At 42.9% G+C, this 26,915-nt stretch overlaps 1 protein-coding gene across 1 annotated transcript in view; it reads right to left on the reverse strand.

The window, feature by feature from the left end:
- The window catches only part of LMF1 (lipase maturation factor 1), a 403,232-nt gene that overhangs the window by 210,945 nt on the left and 165,372 nt on the right, over nucleotides 1-26,915 (reverse strand). Inside the window, exon 5 of the mRNA XM_030211700.1 lies at nucleotides 7,244-7,309. Within this exon, the coding sequence (XP_030067560.1) occupies nucleotides 7,244-7,309 (66 nt within the window). The remainder of the gene's footprint in view (nucleotides 1-7,243; nucleotides 7,310-26,915) is intronic.

Genomic DNA, 26,915 nt, shown 5'->3' on the forward strand with positions numbered 1-26,915 from the left:
CCTTCACCCCAACACACAAACCAATCCAATCTGTGGGACCAGGAGTAGGAAAAAGAGAGAACTCAGAAGGACAAGTCTTGATTTTCCCCTTCACCATGACAGTAAGTGACTCCAACATGACAAAGGGTGTATGTCCTCTCTCTGTAGAGCCATCATGCCTCCTATTACTGGACATTTTATATTCATTACTCTGATGGTCAGTCTTTGAGAGTGGAGGGGAGAAAGTTTCAGCCATTGCTTACTGGCTGAAAGGAAGATGGCATTTGGCTACTTATGTACCAGGCTCCAGAGGATGGAATTCATCATGTAGATCTAGTAGACTGCCATGCAGGAGTTAATAATTTATTCCCTTAATTGAATTGGGGAAAATCTACTATTTCTGGGATTAGAAGTATAGAATGTTTTGTACTTTTTCGAGATCTTGTCAGGTATTTTTGACCTGGATTGGCCACTGCTGGAAACAGGATGCTGGGCTTGATGGACCTTTGGTCTTTCCCAGTATGACAATACTTATGTACTTATGTCCAAAGTCTGAGAATCATAGCCTGGGGTACCATTCGGCTGTCTGGACATAATATTTGCTGCTTACCATCTTTTCTATAGGAAGTAATGAGAGTAGGACCTCTCACATATCAAAAAGAAGTGGTAGATGGGTACCTCTACCAGCTCAAAAGCTTTCCTAAATAGGCCTGTTAGCTATGTTGGTCCTGGCACAGAATATTTGCCAGGGCCCACAAGGGGGCTTTGCTCCTTCCCCCATCGCCCCCACTGTGCCAACAAGGATGGAAGGTAGGCTTGGGGGCGAGAAAGAAGAGGGGAAGAGGGTGTGAGAGGGATTGTGGAACTTAAAAAAAACATTTATGCAGGTCCTGGTTGATATTCATCCAAGGCCCACATATGCCGACTGATGCTGTATATCATCCAGGACCCTCATAGGCTCCAGCCTGTGGCGTAGCTTGGTGGGGCGCCAGGGGAGCGACCGCTTCCTAAGACGGACTTCAGATGGTGCCTATTTTTCAGCTGGTCCGTCACATTTACACTGTGAGTACGCCTCTCCGTCCCCCCTGGCATCACAGCCTGGCTATTCTGGCTCCAGCAGCTAGCTGTGAGACATTAGCCATGGATATTAGCGCCAGTGCCTGCACGTGGCTCAACTGAATATCTGAGGCTAATTTAGCCGGCAATGGTCAGCGTTTGAAAAAATGCTGACCGCCACTGGCTGAACATCGGCCAGTGTGTACTTAGATTTCAGCAAGGCTTTGACACAGCTCTACAAAGGAAGCTTAGAAATAAACTGAGCACCACTAGTACAATGACTGACTGGTTGAGTGGGAGATGCCTAAGGGTACGGTAAACAGAGTTCACTCTAAGAATAGTGATGTTGCCACCTACAAGGATTCGTTATTGGCCTGGTTCTTTTCCATATTTTGGTAAGCAATATTGTGGAACGGCGGTCCAGAGAGGTTTGCCTCTTTGTAGATGATGATACCAAGACTGTCAACAGTGCTGCCATGATGGTGATAGAGGGAGGACTCTCTCTCCCCACCTCCACCCCCAATGTTCCTTCCCTCCTCAGCCTTCCCTTTATGTGATATTGTATTCTCTCCTGCCCTCCTTTCCTTTTGCTCTCCACTGGTTGCTTGTCCTTATTTTTACACCTGTCTCTTTCTTCCTTTTTCTCCCATTGTTATTCTATTATTATGTAAACTGCTTAGATCTCCACTGATAGGCAGTATCAAATAAATTTGAACAGAGTAGACACCCTTGAAGGTGTGGATAACATGAAGAAGAAAATATCAAAGCTTGAAAAATAGTCTAGAATTTGACAGCTAAGATTTAATGCTAAAAACTGAGGGTTAGCCATTTGGGTTGCTAAAACCAATGGGGTGGGAAGGAGAGGTGCAATAAAAGAAGAACAGAATCTGGAGGTGATCATTATCTGATTATCTTAAGGTGGCTAATTATAAAAGAAAGGTACAGAGTGAAAAGAATGGCCAGCAGAAAAAAGAGACGACATTAGCTCTGTACATGCTTCTGGTGAGACCTCAGTTGGAGTACTGTGTAATTAAGAACATAAGAATAGCCATACTGGGTCAGACCAATGGTCAATCCTAGCCCACTAGCCTGAAGATACACCTTCAAAAGGTATTAAAAAAAACAGATGGAGTCAATCTCGAGGGCAGCTTCTAAAATGGTCAGTGGTTTTTCTCATAAAGTTATGGGACAGGCTTAAAGATCTAGATATGCATATTTTGGAAGAAAACCAGGAGAGAGATTTGAGGGAGACACTTTAAATACCTCCACGGCACAAATGCACAGAAGACAAGTCTCAATTGTAAGGAAAGTTTGGAATGAGGGGTCATATGATGAAGGAGAGACTCAGCTGTAATCTAAGGAAACACTTCTTCTCAGAAAGGGTGGTGGAGACAAGTTTCTGAACTGAAGAATGCAAGGAATGAGCACAGGGGATCTCAGAGAGAGGAAGGGATTATAGAGCTTAGAAGCTGGTGTGAATAAATAGAGAAACTGACGGCAGGAAAAGACCATACAGCCCATCCAGTCTGTTTCTCTGGGTACATGGCCAATGTAAGGCACTCTGCAGTTTTTAACATAGTCCAACGTGTTCTGTTTGCCTAATAATAAATTGGAATTATTGGCTTATCTTTCCAACGACTCCTCAAGGCAGTAAGAACGTACAATATATAAGGCAATGGGAGGAAAAAAACTTTGATGTTGGCTTTACCTTTGGACTTCATATCTCTTCTATTGTAAAGAAGTCATTTTTCACATTGAGACAGTTACAGTACGTTCAATAAAACCCCACTTAGAAGAAGATGCACTAGGTCTTAGCCCAACTCGATTACTCCAACTCCTCACTTCATGGAATAAAGTCATCACAACTCGGGAGACTTCAGATCATTCAAAACACTTCGCTGAAGTTACCGTTTGGGACTAAGCAATTTGACGGGGGCACCCCACTGCTCTCTTCACAGCACTGGCTGCCTATTTCATATCACATCCCCTCCAAGACCCTTATGCTAGCTCACCAAGTTACTATTCTAGATTACCTCTCTCTCTTCAGCTTCTTAGTGCCATTCAAGCTCTCCCGTTATCTTACAACATCTCAGCAAAATATTCTGGTTGTTCAATCTCGCCGACTCATTCATTTAGACTGCAGTCTTGAATCCTGCTTTGCTGTTGCGGCTTCCACTTTGTGGAGAAGTTTACCTACTGATATTCGCACTGAAATGTCACTCGAGAAATTCAAGAAAGCATTGAAAACTTACTATTCTATTCTTGCTTTTTCTTCCGATAACCTATAGTAACCATGCATTTCCATCAGACTTATTCTATTCTACGTCACCTCAGTCTGACACACTCTCTGTCAACCCAGCTACGTTGTTTACTGTCGTTTTATCGTTTATTGTTTTATTAATTTCATCTACCGCCTCTTTCAAGAATGAATCGAGGTGATTTACACATAATTATACAGGTACTTTGTGCTGTCCCTAATGGGCCAATACAGGGCTAAGTGACTTGCCCAGAGTCACACGGAGCTGCAGAGGAATCGATCATGGTTCCCCAGGTCCGCAACCCGCTGCACTAACCATTAGGCCACTCCTCCACTCTTTTCCTTTGTGTTTTGTCTTGTTAAATAGTATTTTGCCCCTCCCCCTCCCCTTTTTGTGTCTTAGGTAAAGCATAACCCCCTGAATCCTTATAATGTAGCTTTTTATGTTCTATCATATAGGTTTACATTCTTCTTCGGTTGTAACGTAGGCCTCCTAAAGTCTGTTCTCATTTAATAATAATTCCCCCCGCTGAAATTTTTTTCTATTGTATAACCGCTTGGATAAGCAGCTTTAGAGGCCACATTTCAAATAAAGATGCACTATGAACTATGAAGTAAAAGCCATGTGCCATGATAACAGAGCGATATTTACTTATTTTGTATAAGACCCTCAGAGCTGAGCCAGCAGAAGTACAATGCCTGTAAAAATGCTGAGACAGCCAAGAGACAGAGTGGGCAGTGCAGTGCAATGCACCATGGGGTGGGGAGACTCTGGTCCCTATCTCCGTCTACCTGTCACATTTGTGGGGGAAACTGTGAGCCCTCCAAAACTCACCAAAAACCCACTGTACTCACATATAGGTGCCCCTTTCACCCATAAGGGTTATTGTGTACAGTTGTGGGTGGTGGGTTTTGGGGGGGCTCAGCAGACCAGATAAGGGAGCAATGGTGAGATGTGTACCTGGGAGTATGTTTTTGAAGTCCACTAGGTGCCCCATTTATCTCCTGGGATGTCTGGGAGACCAGTCTAACAAAAATGCTGGCCCCTCCTACATCCCAATGGCTTGATTTTCTATGTTTTTTTACTTGGACGTTTTTTTTTTGTTTTGTTTTTTAAATGAACCAAAAAAACAAAACGTGCAAAGCACAAAACCTTGTTAGAAACGGTATTTTCAAAAACAAAAGATAGACATTTTTTCTTTTTTGAAAATGAACTTGTTTCCTATTCAGGTTTTGGACTTAGATGTCATATTGAAAATGCCCCTCCATGTGTAGAAGCCCAGATTCAAAGTGGACGCGCTATGAGCATGGCTTGGCGAGTCATAAATCATGGGGCTTTTTTACTAAAGTGTTCTAAAATTTGCAGGCAGTGTGTTTTACCATAGCAACTTTGTCCCTCAAGCTGAAGGGACGAGAAGAAAGAACCCCAACTCAGGAGCTGGACTACAGGAGGAGGTGCTGTGTTTCCCCAAGTCCGGTCCTGGAGTACCCCCTTGCCGGTCAGGTTTTCAGGATATCCACAATGAATATGCATGAAAGAGATCTGCACATAATGGAGGCAGTGTATGCAAACCAAGTTCATGCATATTCATTGTGAATATCCTGAAAACCTGACTGGCAAGGGGGTACTCCAGGACCGGAATTGGGAAACACTGTACTAGATTATCCCTATTGGGAAGAATCTGTGTAGAAGTGGATCACAGAGAGGAGAAACGCAGAATCCAGGAAATCCTTTTACCTAAAATAACCAATTTCTACGGAAAGGTATCACAGACACAGATAAAGGAAGTGCATAGAGCATTACAGTGTTTATTCAATGCTGCACAAACCCAGGACAGAAAGACAACCTCAAAGCAGTAATTGTTTTGCACGTATTTTCAGTAAAAAGATTTGGAGCCCCCCTCCATATGTGTCTCTGACCTATTGTCTGAGGGGATTTCTATGCCATGGCCTTGAAAGGAAATCCCTTCCCTCAGTGAGAGCCTGAGCGCCTGCAGCAAAAAAGGAGGGACTGGGAAGAAATAAGGGGCCCATTTACAAAGGCGTGCTGAAAAATGGCCTGCGGTAGTGTAGACGCGTGTTTTGGGCGTGTTTTGCCTTTTTAAAATTTTTGCCGAAAATGGACGTGCGGCAAAATTAACATTGCCGTGTGTCCATTTTGGGTCCGAGACCTTACCACCAGCCACTGACCTAGCGGTAATGTCTCACGTGGTAACCAGGCGGTAATGATCTACATGTGTCAAATGCCATTTGGCGCATATCCGAAAATAAAAATTATTTTTCGGATGCGCACCAAAAATGAAATTACCACAAGAGCCATGCGGTAGCTGGGCTGTAACTCCATTTTGGCGCGCATTGGGTGCGTGCAGACGCTTATGCAGCTTAGTAAAAGGGCCCCTCAGTGTCTTCTGGAGGCCTGGGTTGCAAATCCAAGATGGACCACCCTGAGACTGGGAACACCCCCCTCGCCCCCCTTATACTTCAATGTTACAGAGAGAGTGGTGGATGCATTGAATGGGCTCCCGGTGGAAGTGACGTCAAAGAAAGCATGCGACTAGCACGTGGGATGTCTAAAGGAGAGGAAGGGATAGTGGATGGTATGGACAGGCAGACTGGATGGGACAGATGGTCTTTATCTGTCATCATTTTCTGATTCTAACCTGAGGCCAATTCTGTCTTTGAAATCTTGAGGAATCTATTTCCTAAATTAATTTTTGTTAAAGTTCCTAGGTTTCAATTTGCCATTTCCAAGTTTACATCATTGATTGTAATTCTTACATTTAACAGTAACATAGTAACATAGTAGATGACGGCAGAAAAAGACCTGCACGGTCCATCCAGTCTGCCCAACAAGACAACTCATATGTGCTACTTTTTGTGTATACCCTACTTTGATTTGTACCTGTGCTCTTCAGGGCACAGACCGTATAAGTCTGCCCAGCACTATCCCCACCTCCCAACCACCAGCCCCGCCTCCCACCACCGGCTCTGGCACAGACTATATAAGTCTGCCCAGCACTATCCCTGCCTCCCACCACCAACTCAGGCACAGACCGTATAAGTCTGCCCAGCACTATCCCTGCCTCCCAACCACCAGTCCCGCCTCCCACCACCGGCTCTGGCACAGACCGTATAAGTCTGCCCAGCACTATCCCTGCCCCCCAACCACCAGTCCCGCCTCCCACCACCGGCTCTGGCACAGACCGTATAAGTCTGCCCAGCACTATCCCCGCCTCCCAACCACCAGCCCCGCCTCCCGTTCTCGACTAAGTTCCTGAGGATCCATTCCTTCTGCACAGGATTCCTTTATGCTTATCCCACGCATGTTTGAATTCCGTTACCGTTTTCATTTCTACCACCTCCCGCGGGAGGGCATTCCAAGCATCCACTACTCTCTCCGTGAAAAAAATACTTCGTGACATTTTATTATTGCTATACTATTAACAAAATTTTAAGTTTTATGCTGTACACTGCCTTGGGTGAATCTCTTCATAAAGGTGGTTAATAAATCACAATAAATATGTTTTATTTCTCAGCTGCCACGGAGTTGTTATATCAGTCAAATTGTCTTTGCTATCATTAACAGTGTAGTACAATCATTTTCCAGCTCCGTAACGGAAACTTCTGTTTAACTGTCAAAAAAACTGCACCAATCCCCTGACACACAATTATAAGCGCCACTCATAATCTCAAGACGTTACTAAGCAAAAGTCGATCTACACAAAGTAAAACACTTGGTTGAGTTTACTTCACGTCCCCACTTGAAATAATGTTGTCATAATGCGGAGTTAACATCCTCTCGGTGTTACTGAGAATCTTTTAAACAATAAATCAGAGGTAAAGCCCTACTTACAAAACCACAGTAAAGTCCAGCAGATAGGGAGCAGCAGAAGTAACGCCCTGCAGAGACCTATTTAATGACAGGAAAAAAAAACGACACCGTGAACCTACCTCATAATGATAGTTCATACACGTCAGCTCTCTCCAGCATTGATCTCCCCGGATTTTAATCAGCCCCTGCCAAAAATCAAAGCATAAATTTTACTTGTTACAGTTTTCAATCAATGTGGCAGTTACATAAGGTTCTGCTGGGCAAAGAATAAACTAAAAATCAATTCAGTGAGAAACCATCAGCACAGGGGGCTTTGAGTGAAGAGCTATGTTTCAGGCTGAAGAATCAGTACAAACAGGGAAAATCGTCTTCCACAAAATGAACCAGCGCTGGTGGCAGGGCCATTTTGACCGCAGCCAGTAAAACCTGAAAAACAAAAATGGCCATGCAATGAGATAACTCTCATCGAATGGCCATAAGGCGGGGAGACCTTACCGCCAACCGTTGAGATGGCGCTAACTAGGCAGTGCATGGTGATGCCTGATTTCCACCAGGTTACCACAGCGCTAGCCATTTCTGGGCGCTCGGGGCAGGGCTACCACAGGTGGCCTCATTGTGCTGGCGGTAGTCCCGAAAGAGTGAGCGGTAAGCCCGCGTTGGGCTTACCGCCTCTCTGTAAAAAGGCCTCTACGTTTGTAATTGAGGCAATGGAGGGTTAAGTGATTCACCCAAGGTCACAAGAAGACGCAGTGGGATTCGAACCAGACATCCCTCATTGTTGGCCTGGTGCTCTAACTAGTAGGCTACTCTTCCATTTCATGTGTTAGTGGCAAAAAGCAGAATTCGAACAACTGCAAGAAGACAACAGTAAAGATATGTTCCAACCAAAGAAAATATGATAAAAATAATGAGGCCAAAGCTTATCTAAAGAGAAGCAGATAACTTTCACTAAATTATAATTCACACATGAGAAATCAGTTCGATCTTTGTGCAGTGTTTGGTAACCTTCCAATATCTTTGGTCTTGAGTAGAGATGCCAAGGGGAAACTAATTTGCAGCCTTCCCCTATGCATCCAGTTCCATGGCTATGCTGAATATGAACCAGTGGCGTATCTACATGGGGCCACGGGGGCCTGGGCCCCCATAGATTTGGCCCTGGATCCCCCTGCCGATGACCCTCTTGATCCTCCCCCCCCCCCCCCGCCGTCACCATCTGCTACCTTTGCTGGCGGGGGACCCAACCCCCGCCAGCCGAGGTCCTCTTCTTCCTTCGTTCTGTTTCTGACGTCCTGACGTCAGACTCACAGAAACAGAACAAAGCCTTGCGCCAGAAGACGAGGACCTCGCTGGCTGATCTGTAAGGCTTTGTTGTTTCTGTAAGACTGACGTCCTGCACGTTGTACGCGCAGGACGTCAGACTCACAGAAACAGAATGAAGCCTTGCGCCGGAAGAAGAGGACCTCGCTGGCTGATCTGTAAGGCTTTGTTGTTTCTGTAAGCCTGACGTCCTGCACGTTGTACGCGCAGGACGTCAGACTCACAGAAACAGAATGAAGCCTTGCGCCGGAAGAAGAGGACCTCGCTGGCTGATCTGCAAGGCTTCGTTCTGTTTCTGTGAGTCTGACGTCCTGCACGTTGTACAGAACGAAGCCTTGCACTCGAAGAAGAGGACCTCGTCTGGCGGGGGTTGGGTCCCCCGCCAGCAAAGGTAGGCGACGGCGGGGGAAGGTTGGCGGTGGGAGGGGGGTCGAGAGGGTCGTCGTCGGGGGGGGGGGGTCAAAGTTGTTGTTGTTGGTGGCGGTGGGGGGTTCAGCAGTGGCGGGGGGGGGGGTCGGCAGCACCAGGTGGGGGCTAAAATGTGCCCCCTCACCTCGGGCTCTGGACCCCCCTCCCGCTGGTCTGGCTACGCCCCTGATATGAACATGAAAGTACTATTTCTCTGAAACTCCTGGTGCACCTGTGCTGGAGGTGGGGGGTGGGGGTGGGGAGGTACCCACACACTTTGTAGGTGTATGCAGGGTAAAGTAATGAAAAGCAAGAATATTTCTTTAAAAATTGTCCTCTTTATGCACACAACCTCCCCTGAATTCTCTAAATATTTCCATTCTCAAACTGCTCCATTATTCCGTTCAGACATAAGGTAGAAATATTATAAAAGAAGGGACTAACTTCAGGCTGGGAACAAGCTAGTTAAATAAGTGAGACGGTCTGACGGGACAGTATGTTCTTATGACAACTGAAAGGCCCTGGAGGATGATAAAGGCCATGCGTTGGTATGTTAATCACAGATGTGAAGAAATGCCATCACTGCTGCTATCGCCGCCCTGTAGGTCACAAAGGAAAACCTACTTTTGTCCTTCCATATAAATGATTATGAGGCATATTTTCAAAGCACTTAGCCTTCCAAAGTTCCATAGGTTTCTATGGAACTTTGGATGGCTAAGTACTTTGAAAATATGCCTCTTTATTGTCTAGAGCACATAGAAGTTAAGACCAACAAAAAAGTAATAAGAGAGATCCTTTCCATTAGGCTAACACCACTTTTCTGATGCCTATATGAAGTTCTTTTTCTCAGAGCAGGTTTTTGTAATGGCTTTCTTCTAACCACAATTTTAACTACTTAGCAGGGTCGTGCTTTGGATTCTTCTAATCATGAAGGTCTCGTAGGATGTTTCCAGTCTAGATCCACTTAGGAATTCTTCCGGTCTCCTTTAGTACTTTTCATCCATAGAAAAGGTTTCAGGTCCATGCCTTGTTGTGACATTATTATTATTTGTTGCATTTGTATTTTCCCACCAATTTGGCCGTCCTGGGAGGCACTGTGGTTTTCAGTGTTATCTGTCTCCCCCTGCTGGTGGGTGGACGCGGCCCATTCGTAATGGATTCATCTGCTATGACTAAAGAAAAGAAAATTACCAAGGTAAGAACTTAATTTTCCCGTCCCCCAGTTTGTTATTACTCATTATACAATTCAGGAACCTCAATGTTACATTGAGGTTCCTGAATTGTATAATGAGTAATAACAAAAGTTAATAAGCTATGGCGAGTTCGTTTCCGGTACGAGAAATGAAGTAGTAGTGCCTGTATTACGTGCTTTCGTTCGTAGCGCTGGTAACAGTCAGGTGTAAGCATTCAGATTTGTTTAGTTCATGTAAGGTCTAAGTGTCTTGTATTTGGGATCTGACATTGTATTGGCCCATATGTCCTTGATGTTAAATTTCCGAATATCTGATGCTCAGCTCTTCCTGGGTCTTATTCATATTTGTACAGATGTCCCAGAAATGGTGAATGTACCACTTTGCTGTACACTATTGAAAGGCAGTAAATAAAGCAGTATGTTCAAAATGCTGAGAGGCAGATGGAGCTGGCCGTCCTGGGAGGCACTGTGGTTTTCGGTGTTCTCTGTCTTCCCCTGCTGGTGGGTGGACGCGGCCCATTCGTAATGGATTCATCTGCTATGACTAAAGGAAAGAAAATTACCAAGGTAAGAACTTAATTTTCCCGTCCCCCAGTTCTGTTCCAGGCTCAGATCACAGAGCAGGCTAGCATCAGATGCCTTTCTCCTACATTGGGGGGAGGGTCTTCTACATGTGTATCCTCCAGTACCTCTCACTTTGCTGAAACTTGGGCATCCCAACCTCCAGTCCCTGGCTCTCACGGCCTGGATGTTGAGGGCGCAGACTTCGCCTCTTTGGGTCTGTTGGAGGGTGTCTGCCGGGTCTTGCTTGCTTCCAGGAAAGATTCCACTAAGAAGAGTTATTTCTTTAAATGGAGGAGGTTCGCCGTCTGGTGTGATGGCAAGGCCCTAGATCCTCATTCTTGTCCTACACAAGCCCTGCTTGAATACCTTCTGCACTTGTCAGAGTCTGGTCTTAAAACCAACTCAGTAAGGGTTCATCTTAGTGCGATTAGTGCTTATCATTTTCGTGTGGAAGGTAAGCCGATCTCGGGACAGCCTTTAGAAAGGTATTAATCCGCAAGCGAACCTTTTCCGGAGATGCGAAGGCGGTAGAACGAGAGGGCATGAAATGAGATTGAAGGGGGGCAGACTCAAGAAAAATGTCAGGAAGCATTTTTTCACAGAGCGAGTAGTGGATGCTTGGAATGACCTCCCGCAGGAGGTGGTGGAAATGAAAACGGTAACGGAATTCAAACATGCGTGGGATAAACATAAAGGAATCCTGTTCAGAAGGAATGGATCCTAAGGAGCTTAGTCGAGATTGGGTGGCAGAGCCGGTGACGGGAGGCGGGGATGGTGCTGGGCAGACATACGGTCTGTGCCAGAGCCGGTGGTGGGAGGCGGGACTGGTGGTTGGGAGGAGGGGATAGTGCTAGGCAGATTTATACGGTCTGTGCCAGAACCGGTGGTGGGAGGCGGGACTGGGGGTTGGAAGGCGGGGATAGTGCTAGGCAGACTATACGGTCTGTGCCAGAGCCGGTGGTGGGAGGCGGGGGCTGGTGGTTGGGAGGCGGGGATAGTGCTGGGCAGACTTATACGGTCTGTGCCCAGAAAAGGACAGGTACAAATCAAGGTAAGGTATACACAAAAAGTAGCACATATGAGTTTATCTTGTTGGGCAGACTGGATGGACCGTGCAGGTCCTTTTCTGCCGTCATCTACTATGTTACTATGTTCTTTTTTAGGCTGTGTTAAATACCTGGAGCTACTAAAAGTGATTGCAATTCCTAATGCTCCAAACTGACAATGTATTCTATCATCGCTTCTGTAATGTAAACAGCGGACAAAGGAAGGAAACTATTAGTTTTAACAAAAGTGCAGCATGGACACTAATACACAGCCGCTTTGAAAAGGGAAGACCATTTGGGGCTCACCAAACAGGTGTCAGTGGATGAACTGCCTTTCTTTCCTGGGTAACAGAAGCATGACATTTCCAAGCCATTGGGTTTATTCCATGGGCCTCATATTAGGGTTGCATTTCTTTGTCTTACTGATGAAGAGTTAGTGGGCCACATCAGGAAAGACAGCTGGAGAAGGAAGAGTCTGCTAGGAGGGAGACAGGCAATCATGGCCTCTCCCCCAGCCCTGAAGGTATGCGGTCTCCTGCTCTCTGCTTTGATGTATGGTAAAAAGAGCTCAGATTAGGATCACAATATGCCAAATTGAGGAAGACCTCAGTAGTCAAAAGGCCACATGAGGTTCAGCCTTCTGTCTACCATTACAGAGATTCACTCACCTTATTGCATTGTCCTCATTGGATTTACCTCATGTATTTTAACACTGGATTATGAAAAGCACCAACCGAAACTGAGAGGGTACAGATATTAGACAGCGACGTCAACAGAAGTGATATTATATACATAATACAAATTAAATTTGGCAGGGGAGTGGCTGTACTGCAGTTTTTCAATTTAACTATTCTGGTAGAGGAGTGTGGTAGCCGTGTTAGTCCACTCTTAAGGTTATCAATAGAAATCAAACAAAATAAAACATGGAAAAGAAAATAAGATGATACCTTTTTTATTGGACATAACTTAATACATTTCTTGATTAGCTTTCGAAGGTTGCCCTTCTTCGTCAGATCGGAAATAAGCAAATGTGCTAGCTGACAGTGTATATAAGTGAAAACATTCAAGCATTACTATGACAGTAAAATAGATACCATTGGAGATTCTACATGGAATGTTGCTACTATTGGAGATTCTACATGGAATGTTGCTATTCCACTAGCAACATTCCATGTAGAAGGCTGCGCAGGCTTCTGTTTCTGTGAGTCTGACGTCCTGCACGTACGTGCAGGACGTCAGACTCACAGAAGCAGAAACCTGCGCGGCCACATTGGTGATCCGCAAGGGCCGAGTTCTACATGGAATGTTGCTAGTGGAATAGCAACATTCCATGTAGAATCTATAGAAATCAAACAAAATAAAACATGGAAAAGAAAATAAGATGATACCTTTTTTATTGGACATAACTTAATACAGTTCTTGATTAGCTTTCGAAGGTTGCCCTTCTTCCTCAGATCTATTCATGTATAAACCCTGTTTTCAGAAAACTGCAGGAGGAGAACTCTGGTCTGCAGACATTTTCCACTTAGACTCTGCTTAATACTACAATTGGACATACAGAGGCATGCGAAGGGTTAACGTAAAAACACATTTAAAGTAGGAAATTAGCTAGATACCATTCAGAGGTTGGTGTTGTGCTTCTATGAGCATCTGTGAGATAAATACAAGACAGATTCTCCACACATACACCCTCTGATACACTTGACAGGGTGGAAAGTCTGTTTTCTGATTTCACAAAGCTGTTGCTTGGATTTCATGCAACAGTAACTTGTGCCATAATTTCTCACCAAATCTTGTTCAATACAGATCGCTTAAGCAGCTGGTGGCTGATACCTCCTTCATGTTTCATGGATCACTGCAGGACAGTTTCACTTTGGATTTAAAAATCCACTGGGTAGAATAAAATGTTCTAGGTTGTGCCCCGCCACATGGAGAATGTGCAGGAAAGCCAGTTGCACAGTTAACTGTAGTTTACAAGATTTCAGTACAGATTAAGAGAAACCTTCTAAGTCTAAGTCTATTAATTTTTGATATACGCCTTCTATTGAATCACAAATCAAGCTGGTTTACATAAATAACTGTCCCTGATGGGCTCATAATCTAAGTATATTGTACCTGGGGCAATGGAGGTCTATGTGACTTGCCTAGGGTCACATGGAGCTGTAGAGGAAATTGAACCTGGTTCTCCATGATCTTAATCCACTGCCAACCATTAGGCAGCGGTGGGAATCAAACCTGATTCCACAGGTCTGCATCCCGCTGCACTAACCATTAGGCCACTCCTCCACTCCACCCCAAAAACTACATTGCGATGGTTTGGTGAGCAGATAACAACAAGCTTGGGTCCCTGTTTACTAAGGCGAACTAGCGTTTGTGGCGTGTGCTAACGCTAGAGATACCCATACCCTAAAAACGATAGCGTGCCTACAGCACGGCTTAGTAAACAGGGCCCTTTGTCTGTTAATTATTGAATTCTGGAGCCACTCTTCATTTTGAGAAGTCCAGGGTACCTGGAATAATTTTAGACTCCAAACTAACATCTGAATATCAGATTGATGCTCTAGTTTAAAGATTTTTTTTGTGCATTACGTTGTAAGATCTTGTTTCAGTCCTCTTAATTTTAGAATTACTGTACAAGTGGTGATGGTCCCTAACTTAGATTATTGCAATACTTTGTATTGCTCATTCACAGTAAAGCAAACAAAGAGACTTCAATTGCTGCAAAATATTGCAGATTGGTTAATCTTTGTGAAGGGAAAATAAGCAGAAGTTACACCATTACTAAACGAACTGCACTGGTTAAAGACTGGGAACCGAATATTTTTTAAACTTGTTTGTTTAGTTTTTAAAAGTTTATTTGGCCTCAATTCAGATACAGTTAGTCGTTCTTTGGTCATTTCAAGTGCTAAATTTCATTCAAGAAGTAGGCAACGATTAATGTTACATTTTCCATCTTTGAAGGTTATCAATAGAAATCAAACAAAATAAAACATGGAAAAGAAAATAAGATGATACCTTTTTTATTGGACATAACTTAATACATTTCTTGATTAGCTTTCGAAGGTCGCCCTTCTTCGTCAGATCAGAAATAAGCAAATGTGCTAGCTGACACTGTATATAAGTGAAAACATTCAAGCATTACTATGACAGTCTGACAGGGTGGGAGGATGGGGGTGGGTCGGAGGTATGCATGGGGACATCAAAGCATATCATTGATATTCTAACAGGATGGGTGTGGATAGGTGAGGGGTGGGGTGATCAACAGAGACATACAGCTTTATGGTTTATAATGGGCTAGGAACCCCAGATCCTTGTTAAGTCCTCCCAAACACCTAACTCCCAAACACCTAACTCCGAGCTGCCTCTATCTGTGGAACTACTTTTCTTATGTCCGCAATGAACTGATCCCACTTAAGCTTCTACCTTCTCTATAAACCCCTAGCACATCAACACACCTAAATCTCTTGTTCTTTTCTGAAGTTCCTTTATTGAATAACATAGATGATTACTCACAGTTAGATGTTCATAAGCACAAAGGAACCCTGTAGTTTCATGAGCTGTATCAGTGGAGAGAAGGTAGAAGCTTAAGTGGGATCAGTTCATTGCGGACATAAGAAAAGTAGTTCCACAGATAGAGGCAGCTCGGAGTTAGGTGTTTGGGAGGACTTAACAAGGATCTGGGGTTCCTAGCCCATTATAAACCATAAAGCTGTATGTCTCTGTTGATCACCCTCCCCTCACCTATCCACACCCATCCTGTTAGAATATCAATGATATGCTTTGATGTCCCCATGCATACCTCCGACCCACCGCCATCCTCCCACCCTGTCAGACTGTCATAGTAATGCTTGAATGTTTTCACTTATATACACTGTCAGCTAGCACATTTGCTTATTTCCGATCTGACGAAGAAGGGCAACCTTCGAAAGCTAATCAAGAAATGTATTAAGTTACGTCCAATAAAAAAGGTATCATCTTATTTTCTTTTCCATGTTTTATTTTGTTTGATTTCTATTGATAACCTTAAGAGTGGACTAACACGGCTACCACACTCCTCCATCTTTGAAAAAAGTCAGTCGTAAGTTAAAGTATTAGATTTTGGAATCTCCTTCCTGTTCATCTTCGTTGACTTAGCTCATTTCTCTTAGGGGGTCTTTTACTAAGGCACGCTCACGTTTTTAGCGCGTGCTAAATACGTAAGCGCATCTTAGTAAAAGACGCCCTTATTTAGGAAGTCATTGAAAACCTATTTGTACTGTATAGATTAAACTTCCTCCTGAATGCAGGAGTTTTGTTATTGAAATCCGCTTAGCGGCTTGGGTTAAAGGCGGAACAGAAATACACAAATACAATACAGAACGAGAGGCCAAGCTCGCAACAGAACAGAAACAGGCTCTTTGGGACTTAAAAATTCCTGGAGTTTCTTATACTTTTAAAATCCTTTCATCAAGAAGAAGAAAAAAAAAAAGGTTTCCTCTCAACAGATAGGACTTCACCTTTACAAAATAGTGTCGGCTCTCCTGACTATATCGATAGCATCTCAGAGGACGTGGGATGAGAAGCTTGTGATGTGCTGGGCAGCGCTGACAAAGGATTCTGTGTAAGAAGGCTGTCATATTAAAGGCAGGGTATCTTGATGACCTTCTGTCCTGCCTAATACCTGCTATTAGAAAGCTCCAGAATACCACACATCAGAACACGAAATAAGGGCAGGGGGGAGATGGTTAAGAAATGCACCTGATGCAACTGGATCTTTATATTCTTCAGCATCTGACTGAAGGCATTTCAAACAGAAGATTCCTAATGGGGTCCGAGTAGGACCCGAAACAAGCATGTTCTGCTATTTTTATGTACAGTCCTCTCCCATTTTCTACCAGAGAACTTGTCAGACCCCTGTTTCTACTCAGGTTACCAACCAGACTTCATATCTGTATGCAAAGCACCAGCCTTTCCAAACAAAGATACTTTTCACTCTGCAGATGGTTTTCTTCTGTCTTTAATTGAAATAGTCCACTGCAATGAAGAAAATGTGCAAATCAGATTACACAGTGCAGGAGCCAGGGGCAAATTAAACATTCTGGGGATACCGGTGCATCTTTAACATGCAGCCAGTTCGAGTTTGGTTTGAACTGTTTTAGGGAGCTCAGCACTCATTTACTCACACCCTGCAATCCATTATAGACGGAGCAGGAGGAGGCAGGGGGATGCTGCAGGGCTCCTAATCTGGTTTCTCTTAGGACTAGGCATTTTTTTTTCGCTTACTATTATGGAGACTGTTGACCAGGGTCCAGCATCTGTGTTAGGACTGACTGTGAACATTCAGCTAAGTTTATGATGCAGCTACGCCCAACTTCTTGTCTAAAACCATTTTATTTTCTTCCAATTTAGTTCTTATATAATTTGCTACAAATGTGTAGAGTATATCAAATACTAATACTGAAGAGTGGAGGAGTGGCCTAGTGGTTAGGGTGGTGGACTTTGGTCCTGGGGAACTAAGGAACTGAGTTTGATTCCCACTTCAGGCACAGGCAGCTCCTTGTGACTCTGGGCAAGTCACTTAACCCTCCATTGCCCCATGTAAGCCGCATTGAGCCTGCCATGAGTGGGAAAGCACAGGGTACAAATGTAACAAAAATAAAATAGATACTATTGGAGATTCTACATGGAATGTTGCTACTATTGGAGATTCTACATGGAATGTTGCTAGTATTGGAGATTCTACATGGAATGTTGCTACTGTTGGAGATTCTACATGGAATGTTGCTAGTGGAATAGCAACATTCCATGTAGAATCTCAAATAGTAGCAACAGTGGAGGAGTGGCCTAGTGGTTAGGGTGGTGGACTTTGGTTCTGAGGAACTGAGTTCGATTCCCACTTCAGGCACAGGCAGCTCCTAGTGACTCTGGGCAAATCACTTAACCCTCCATTGCCCCATGTAAGCCGCATTGAGCCTGTCATGAGTGGGAAAGCGCAGGGTACAAATGTAACAACAACAAAAAAAAGGATTTCAACTGACAACATAACTTTTTTTTAATCAGGAATTTATTCAATATTTGTAATATAACAAACCAAGAAAAGATACTACATAAAGAAAAAAATGAATTTAAGAAACACACATATAATAAAAAATTATATAGAATCAACAGCCCCACATTAACTGGGAGCAAATGGACAAAAAGAAAATAAGAAAAAACACTGGGGAGATTTTTAACGGACGAAATCCTTTCCCGCTAGCCCTCTTTCCTAATACAACGGTTCATGACCTACCTTTTACTCTCTCCAACAAGGAAATTCTCTGTAATGGATCAATAAAATCATACCACTCTCATAAGAAACTAAACATTTGTGGGGAAATTTCAGAGAAAATGAAGCTCCCAATGCTAAGGTTTATTGCCAAAAGGCCTTCTTTCTCAACTGAGTCACTTGAATAACACCAGGAACATTTTTTAATTTCATACCAGAAAACGAGAGGTCCTAATTGTGAAAATATGCCTTGAATACAGCAAATTTGTTCCACTTGGATACAAAGATGACCAAGACTGTCTTCCTATTTGAAATCAAATCCTGGGAATTCTCCAGGAATTTGGTCAGATTCAGGGGGTCGGAGGGTGCCAAAGTATTCAAGGAACAAACTAATTTTGACACATAAAACCATTTGGAAACCTCAATTCGGTCAACATTAGAGAGCTTCAAAATATCTTTACAATATATTTTCAGCAACTGATGGCATAATTTGAATCTGTAATATCTGTTGCCTAGACACATATATATATCGGAGACAAAGAAACAACAGTCTGGGACCAAACGTCTGGACTACTGAGATCTCGGAATGCTCAAGAAATGGGAATTTATTTAAATGTACAAATCGGCAAATACTGCAATAGAACAGAATGGTATAACAGAAATAGAGAGTACGTTAAGTATGAAATAAATACATTACTTAGTATACGGTATATACAGGTTAATGAATGGCAAGCACAACTATAAATAACATTACTGAAAATATTAGAATAAAACAACTAGGCCAAAATTAAGAGGCATTCTGCCCTCCCTCAAAAAAAAAAAAAATTGGGCTCAAAAAGTTTGAAATTTGATGTCTTTTATGTCTTGGTCTAACTCAGTATGGTCTCAGTATTCACTCCCAGTTCTTGAGGGCCACCCTTAGGTCAGAATGTCAGGGATTTTAATCTTTATGGCTTTTTTAACAGTTTTCTGAGTGACATGTTTGTTTTTTCTGTCATTGTTTGGGTCTTTGGTCTGTGATCAAGGGGGAGGGCAAACAGGGCAGTTACCCTGAGCCCCTCAGCTCCAGGGGGCCCTGCAGTTCAGGCATCGCTTCCCCTTTTCCCCACCACAGTCTGTCTCCTTCTCCCTTCCTGATCTTCTTTAAAATTTTATTTCCCTTCTCAGAGGGGCCCCGGCGCAGCAGGCGTTCTCACAAGCTGTCTGCGACTGCTCGGAAGCTTTCCCTCTCTGCTGCAATCTGCCCCCCCCCCCCCCGATGCAATTTCCTGTTTTTGACTGGGTGGATCATGGCAGGGAGGGAAACCTTCAGGACAGCTGGAGGCAGCTTTTGAGGATGGCTGCCCACCCGGGGCCCCTCTGAGAAGGAAATAAAAATTTTAAAGAAGCCTGCAAGGTGAGGGGAAGGGAGGGAGGCGGACTGTGATGGGCAGAATGGGAAGAGATGCCTGGACCGCATTGTAGCAATGCAGGTGGGGAGATCAGGGGAAGGAGGATCAGGGGCCGCACCATGTCGAAAACCAGCCCTGTCTGTGATGTTGCATTCATGAGTATTGAATTATTTCTTGTGTTGGATGTTATCAATAGAGATCAAACAAAATAAAACATGGAAAAGAAAATAAGATGATACCTTTTGTTTGGACATAACTTAATACATTTCTTGATTTGCTTTCGAAGGTTGCCCTTCTTCCTCAGATCGGCAATAAGCAAATGTGGTAGATGACAGTATATATAAGTAAAACATCCAATCATTTCATTGATAGTCTAACAGGGCTATTGACGAAGAAGGGCAACCTTCGAAAGCTAATCAAGAAATGTATTAAGTTATGTCCAATAAAAAAGGTATCATCTTATTTTCTTTTCCATGTTTTATTTTGTTTGATTTCTATTGATAACCTTTAAGAGTGGACTAACATGGCTACCACACCTCTCTACTTGTGTTGGATGTAAATCACCTACAACATTTAAAAATTCTGCCAAATTCTGCACATTTTCTTTGTATTTTTCTTTCGGGCACCTCTCTAGCTCTTACCATTAAGTCACTGCATTAGAAGAACTGGCTTGCCTACGTCCCGAGCTCACAAATTCTTACTGCTGCCACATCCACAGCCAGGCTCTGTACTTTTGGAGAGGTAAAATGCAAGGGGAAGGAAGGCCATGAAGATCAAGGGTGGAGGAAGGCAGGGAAAGTGAAAGTGACCTAGGGAGGGGAGGAGGGAGAAGAAAATAACGAAATGGGGGGGGGGGGGTGAACAATAGGGAGGCCATATTTCTGGACACTAGAATGTACGCATATAACTTTAGCCCATAAAAACTGTCCACAGAAAGTAGCAGATGTAAATAGTTTTCCTACAGATGATACAAACTACAGCAGCTCGTATCATCTGTAGAGCGTCAAAATATGACTGGGCAGACTTATACGGTCTGTGCCAGAACCGGTGGTGGGAGGCGGGGCTGGTGGTTGGGAGGCGGGGATAGTGCTGGGCACTTATACGGTCTGTGCCAGAACTGGTGGTGGCAGGCGGGGCTGGTGGTTGGGAGGCAGGGATAGTGGTGGGCAGACTTATACGGTCTGTACCCTGAAAAGGACAGGTACAAATCAAGGTAAGGTATACACAAAAAGTAGCACATATGAGTTTATCTTGTTGGGCAGACTGGATGGACCGTGCAGGTCTTTTTCACCGGCATCTACTATGTAATTGCACTGGCTTCCAATGGAAGGTTAAAATTTTGACATTCACACACAAAACTTTTTATTCACTCAGTCCATCTTATCTGTCTAACCTTATTATCCCTTATACTCCAACTCGGACACTTCTGTCGTTGACAGATAATAGACTTGTAATTCCTTCTCCATCCAAAGCTAGATGGGAATCAATATGAACATCGGCATTCTTCTTTCTAGCTCCGTCTCTTTGGAACTGTCTTCCCAAAGAACTTAGGCTCGAGGATTCTTATACTCATTTTTGTAAAGTTTTAAAAACATATCTTTTTCGAGAGTCAGTTGAAACAAACATTTAAAACAGAAATAAAGGATAAACTAAAAAAAAACACTTTGTAGTTTTGTGTTCTTACTAATGTTTTTATAATTACAGTCTGTGAAATGTGTGTTGTCTTTTTGTAGTGCTTTCCTATCACAAATGGATTTCAAAGTATGTTTATCTACTTTTTTAATATTATTTTTAATGTTATTTTATATTGTAAACCGTTCTGATTTACCTTTGTAATAAGTGACGGTCTAGGAAATGAATAAACGATAAACAATATACTTTAATTTTGAAATTCTGGCAACGTCTGCTGAATGGAAAAGTACATACCATACTGTTTATTCTGTATTCAGTTATGAAACTACCTGCTCAAAGCTTAACTAGTCTATCAGTATCAATTTTCACAAAACTGTAAATTTCAAAAGAAATGGTTTGACCGCCAAGTTTCACTCAAGCATCACTTTCTGAGGGCTGGAAAAAGCTTATCCTGCCCCCAGTTCAAGATGTTTCTCACACTAACAGCAATAGTGGAATAACTCTGCCCTCCTTGTACTGGGTATAAAGAAGCTCGAAAATAAAGGCACTTAGGAAGCCACTTCTTCCAGAGAAGAAATTAAAGGGCAGGAAACAGGTGCCTAAATGGATTAGCGATCGACCTTTCACCTCTATGACCTTGGTTGAAATCCAGCTCAAACTAAATTATTAAATTCAAGCTGCTCCAACAGTTTCAAATAAACAACTGATACTGGCTCAGTACAGCAGTTAAACTCTCTGAATGACCTCCTTCTCTCTCCCCCACCCCCTCCCCCCCATCCCCAAAAATACTAGCACCAGCTCCACTAGCTTCAGTTCATGAGCAATCAATAGCTGCACTGATGATATGACATCCCATCCCGTACATCCAGCCTTAATCTCTGTGCTGAATTAGCCTCGACACTGAAAGGGATTCCAAAATGCCTTCTCTTTTATTAACGTGGGTACCTTTATTTATTTATTTATTTGGATTTATTTATCGCAATTTTGAAAGAATTTACTCAAGGCGGTGTACAGTAAGAATAAATCAAACATAAGCAACGGACAATTACAGCAGTAAAAACATTTAAATGACAATACAAAGTATGGAACAGTAGACTACTTACAATGTCACAATACATAACAGAACATTTATGGAATAGGGTATAAGCAAAGATGTAACATATAGATAGGTAAGAGAGTAAGAACAGTTAGAAAGTAAGGTGACTAATTTAAAGAAAGTCGCACATGAGGTCAGAGAGATGGTTAAATATTATCTCAGCTATGATAGGAGTGGATAAATATGTCCTGCTGCAGTATGTGCAGCCCAAGTCAATCCTTGTGTGTGAGTGAGACTAACAAGTTTAGTTACTTCTTCCGTAAAAAGGCTTGGTTGAAGAGCCAAGCTTTCACCTGCTTCCTGAAGTAGAGGTAGTCTTGTGTTAAGTGGAGCCTTTCAGGCAGTGCATTCCAGAGTGTGGGGGCTACTCCGGAGAAGGCTCGCTTGAGGGTATCACATCATGTAATGTCTTTTGGAGAGGGTGTAGACCAAAATGTAAATGCAAGGAGTGAGCTTGAGCAACACTTGTCTGTGCCCATAATAATTAAGGCCAGATGCACTGAATTTGTTAAATTATGCTTCAACTTATAGTTTTAAAAGAAAATTAGAACACCCAACAGCTGCTGAAATCATGAAGTTTAACACGCCGGCACATCATTCCCAGGTAAAAACGCAACCAAGAACGTTCACGTCTCCTCCACTGGATCCTTTAACTCAAAGAACTGTGTGGTAGCCATCTGGTCCCTGAGCTGCTTTTCTCCTCTCAGTTGCTACTGTGCGTCCTTTTCACATTGTCTTGAACATTTCACATAACAACACATAATCCAAACTCTTCTCCCCATTCCGTTCAGCAAGCACATAATTTTAAATGGATAAGTTAGCTGTTAAAGATGTATACATATTCCGTGCCAGTAAATAGTACCACCAGTGAGAACACACAGATAACTGTCTATAAGCAGACAATATTTAACGTTAAATCTGCTATTTGGCTTCCGACAGCATAAAAGTTAAAGCCCCATCCTCAAAATGCTCCTGTGCCTACCTGCAATTCTAAATAGATAATTTTGGCTGTACAGCAATTTATACGGTTACAAAAAAAAAAGCACTAATCTGATTGGTGCTGTCACTAACCACATAGGTGAATTTTAATATAGGGATCTTTGATTTTATGCTTCTCTGTCAACCAACAGCATAATGGCAATGCATATTTGAGAATACTAGCTTGTTTTCCTATAGGATCTGAAAAAGAGAGTCTAAATTTGGGAGGTGGAGGGGGGATCATTTAAGAAACATAAAAAGTACGAGGAAGGGGTTAAAAGGCCCTCTACAATCTATGACACGTTAGAATAAAATCGGAGTAATGGTTCAAAAGTTAATAGGTGGTGGGTGGGAGAGCAGGGAACAGGCATGAAAATTCAATAAGGCCAGTTTCCCTGTAGGGAACCAGGCTAAAAAGGAAATACTTTAAGCAGAAACATTTTCCTGTTTTTCTGACATTAAAATAAACTGAATTTCTTCTCTTTTTGACTTTTCTTGCACCATACAAACACAGAGCAGACTTGCCAGCCCCACAGTAAAGCAGTGCCCTCTGCATAAATGCCTTATGTTCCAACTACTGGAGTTGCCGTCAAAGCCCACTCCGGCCTATCCAAATCCGTCTTGTCGGGGTTTTTTTGTTTTTGTTACATTTGTACCCCGCACTTTCCCACTCATGACAGGCTCAGTGCGGCTTACATGGGGCAATGGAGGGTTAAGTGACTTGCCCAGAGTCACAAGGAGCTGCCTGTGCCTGAAGTGGGAATTGAACTCAGGTCCTCAGTTCCTCAGGACCAAAGTCCACCACCCTAACCACTAGGCCACTCCTCCACTGTTGCTACTTATTTGAGATTCTACATGGAATGTTGCTATTCCACTAGCAACATTCCATGTAGAAGTCGGCCCTTGCAGATCACCAATGTGACCGCACAGGCTTCTGCTTTTGTGAGTCTGACGTCCTGCATGTACGTCAAGACGTCAGACTCACAGAAACAGAAGCCTGCGCAGCCTTCTACATGGAATGTTGCTAGTGGAATAGCAACATTTCATGTAGAATCTCCAATAGTAGCAACATTCCATGTAGAATCTCCAATAGTATCTATTTTATTTTTGTTACATTTGTACCCTGCGCTTTCCCACTCATGGCTGGCTCAATGCGGCTTACATGGGGCAATGGAGGGTTAAGTGACTTGCCCAGAGTCACAAGGAGCTGCCTGTGCCTGAAGTGGGAATCAAACTCAGTTCCTCAGGACCAAAGTCCACCACCCTAACCACTAGGCCACTCCTCTGCTGTTGCTACTATTTGAGATTCTACATGGAATGTTGCTATTCCACTAGCAACATTCCATGTAGAAGTCGGCCCTTGCAGATCACCAATGTGGCCGCGCAGGCTTCTGCTTCTGTGAGTCTGACGTCCTGCACGTACGTCAGGACGTCAGACTCACAGAAACAGAAGCCTGCGCAGCCTTCTACATGGAATGTTGCTAGTGGAATAGCAACATTCCATGTAGAATCTCCAATAGTAGCAACATTCCATGTAGAATCTCCAATAGTATCTATTTTATTTTTGTTACATTTGTACCCTGCGCTTTCCCACTCATGGCAGGCTCAATGCGGCTTACATGGGGCAATGGAGGGTTAAGTGACTTGTCCAGAGTCACAAGGAGCTGCCTGTGTCTGAAGTGGGAATTGAACTCAGGTCCTCAGTCAGTTCCCCAGGACCAAAGTCCACCACCCTAACCACTAGGCCACTCCTCCATAAACGTCTGTCCAACTATAAAAGACCATAAACGTCTGTCCAACTATCCTCATGTTCCAAACCACTGGAGTTTCAGTCAAAGCTCTCTCCAGCCCACCCTAAAACAGATCGTCATATGAGGGACTCAGACCGTACAACCCAGCCGAGCACTGGCCTTAGTTGATGCAGCCAGAGTCGCCATCTAAGCACCACTTCATATGCAACCCCTTAAGTTTTGGAGTTTTTTTACATAATTTATTTTTCAATTAGAGATCCTGTGTGTTCATTCCACACCTTTTTGAATTCTGCCACAGTTTTTTTTTCACCACCTCCCTTGGGAGGTCATTCCAGACAACCACCAGCTTCGCCATGAAAAAGAATTTCTGACATTACTCCTAAGTCTACCACCCCACAACGTCAATTCATGTATAATATTTCAAATATTGTATGGTGTAGCTCCAGACTATATGCAACCACTGATTAAGCTTCCTTGCGCAATGCCTCACCTGGTGCAAGGAACAACCTGGGATTACATTTTCCGATCTGCAAGAAAGTGATTTACAGATCAGTTCACTCTGCCGATTTTTCCTATCAGGGTGCCAAGTGGTGGAACAATCTGCCAACGGATATCAGGAGTCAACAAGATTACTTGGTATTTTAGAAGGTTCTGAAATCTTACCTCTTCATTATGATCTCATTAAGAGATAGTGATTCCTTAGCTTAATCCACTCTGGTGCCAGGTTTTGCACATTTCCTGTACCCTTTGCCTTTTTTTGTCTTGTATAAAATCTTTCTAACTCTATTTCATATCATGCATACTTAGCATTAGTATGGTAATATGAATTTCTCTGTATACCGTTGCAATTCTTTTCTTTGATTGTAAAAAAAAAACATTGAACTCAAGATTATTTGGGATATAAATGCCATATATGTGTGTGTGTGTGTGTGTGTGTGTATATATATATATAAAATGAAGACGCCAGGTTTGGATAATGCCTACAGCAAAATTTTGCCTTTCTTCCAACTCATTCTAATGATTTGAACTTTGTCAGTTCAGGCACTTGAAAAACTGCTTCAAGAGGAATTACTTATTAAAAAGAATAACTGCCATACTGACAAGGTTAGCTTTCAGAATCCCTGTAGAGTTAATGTAAAGATGCCTTTCAGAGTATAATCTCTTGATTTAAAGAATTTGCAGCACATCCCAACCTGCCCTTTCCCAAGAAGAGTTACTTCAGTCAGAGCTTTCAGTCACTAAATTTCTCTTGGTCTGCGATACTGTTGTCCTGCCTCTATCGTTCTGGGGTTTTTTTTTTTCCTGATTTAATTTTGGGCTGGAAAAGGCTGAAAGAGGCCTTTGTTCCTCTGACACTCACTCGGGGGGGGGGGGGGGGGGGGAAGTCTGTGAAAAATCTGACATCTGCATTGTAGAAAAGAAATCAATAGATTGGGAAGAATATAATTATCCTACTATTCTGCAAGAAAGTTTTGTAAAAAGCTCATATCAGCTTCAAACTTCAATTGCATTCTAGTTATGTTTCTTTTTCTCTCTCTCTCTTGGTTTTGAAACACAGGAGGGTGACGTTTGGCAGCTATGAAAAGCTCAAAGAGCTTATGCCAGATAGCCAAAGATCTTCTTTTACTGAAAGGTGTCCATTCCTTTCTCTCTGTGCTACATGAGAATCAGAAGGTTCTGTTTTCAGAACATGTTCATCAACGAGAAAGATAAACAGAGCTGCAAAGTCAAAATTTAACAAAAAGTAGAATAACTTCAGGCCATGATTTCACTTCAGTCACTTGTAACATTAGTAGGTTCATTACTGGTAGTTCATTTCCAGCTGCCTCTGTAGAATTACTAGAATACAAACGATTAATACTTTCACAATCATAGTTGATTTCCAAGGTGACTGTCTATCTTCACGTGAGCAGAATGTGTTACAAGAAACTTGAGAATGTGGAATAACGAGGTCTACTCAAACAAAGTATAAATTAAAGATAAAGAAAGGCAATTTAAAGGGATTATATGGTAAGGATGGATTACAAGCAGGATCCCTGAAAGCAGATATAAGCTAATATATCTTGCGGAAGGTAACTCCTTGCTTAAGTGTGGAGGAGCGAGCAAGCAAGTTTGGCCAAGAAGACTGTAAATAATCACTTCTACAAGCCCAAATCTGCGCAAGGTATAACT

Source organism: Microcaecilia unicolor, chromosome 8, assembly GCF_901765095.1.
Source record: "Microcaecilia unicolor chromosome 8, aMicUni1.1, whole genome shotgun sequence".
NCBI classification, from domain to species: Eukaryota; Metazoa; Chordata; class Amphibia; order Gymnophiona; family Siphonopidae; genus Microcaecilia; species Microcaecilia unicolor.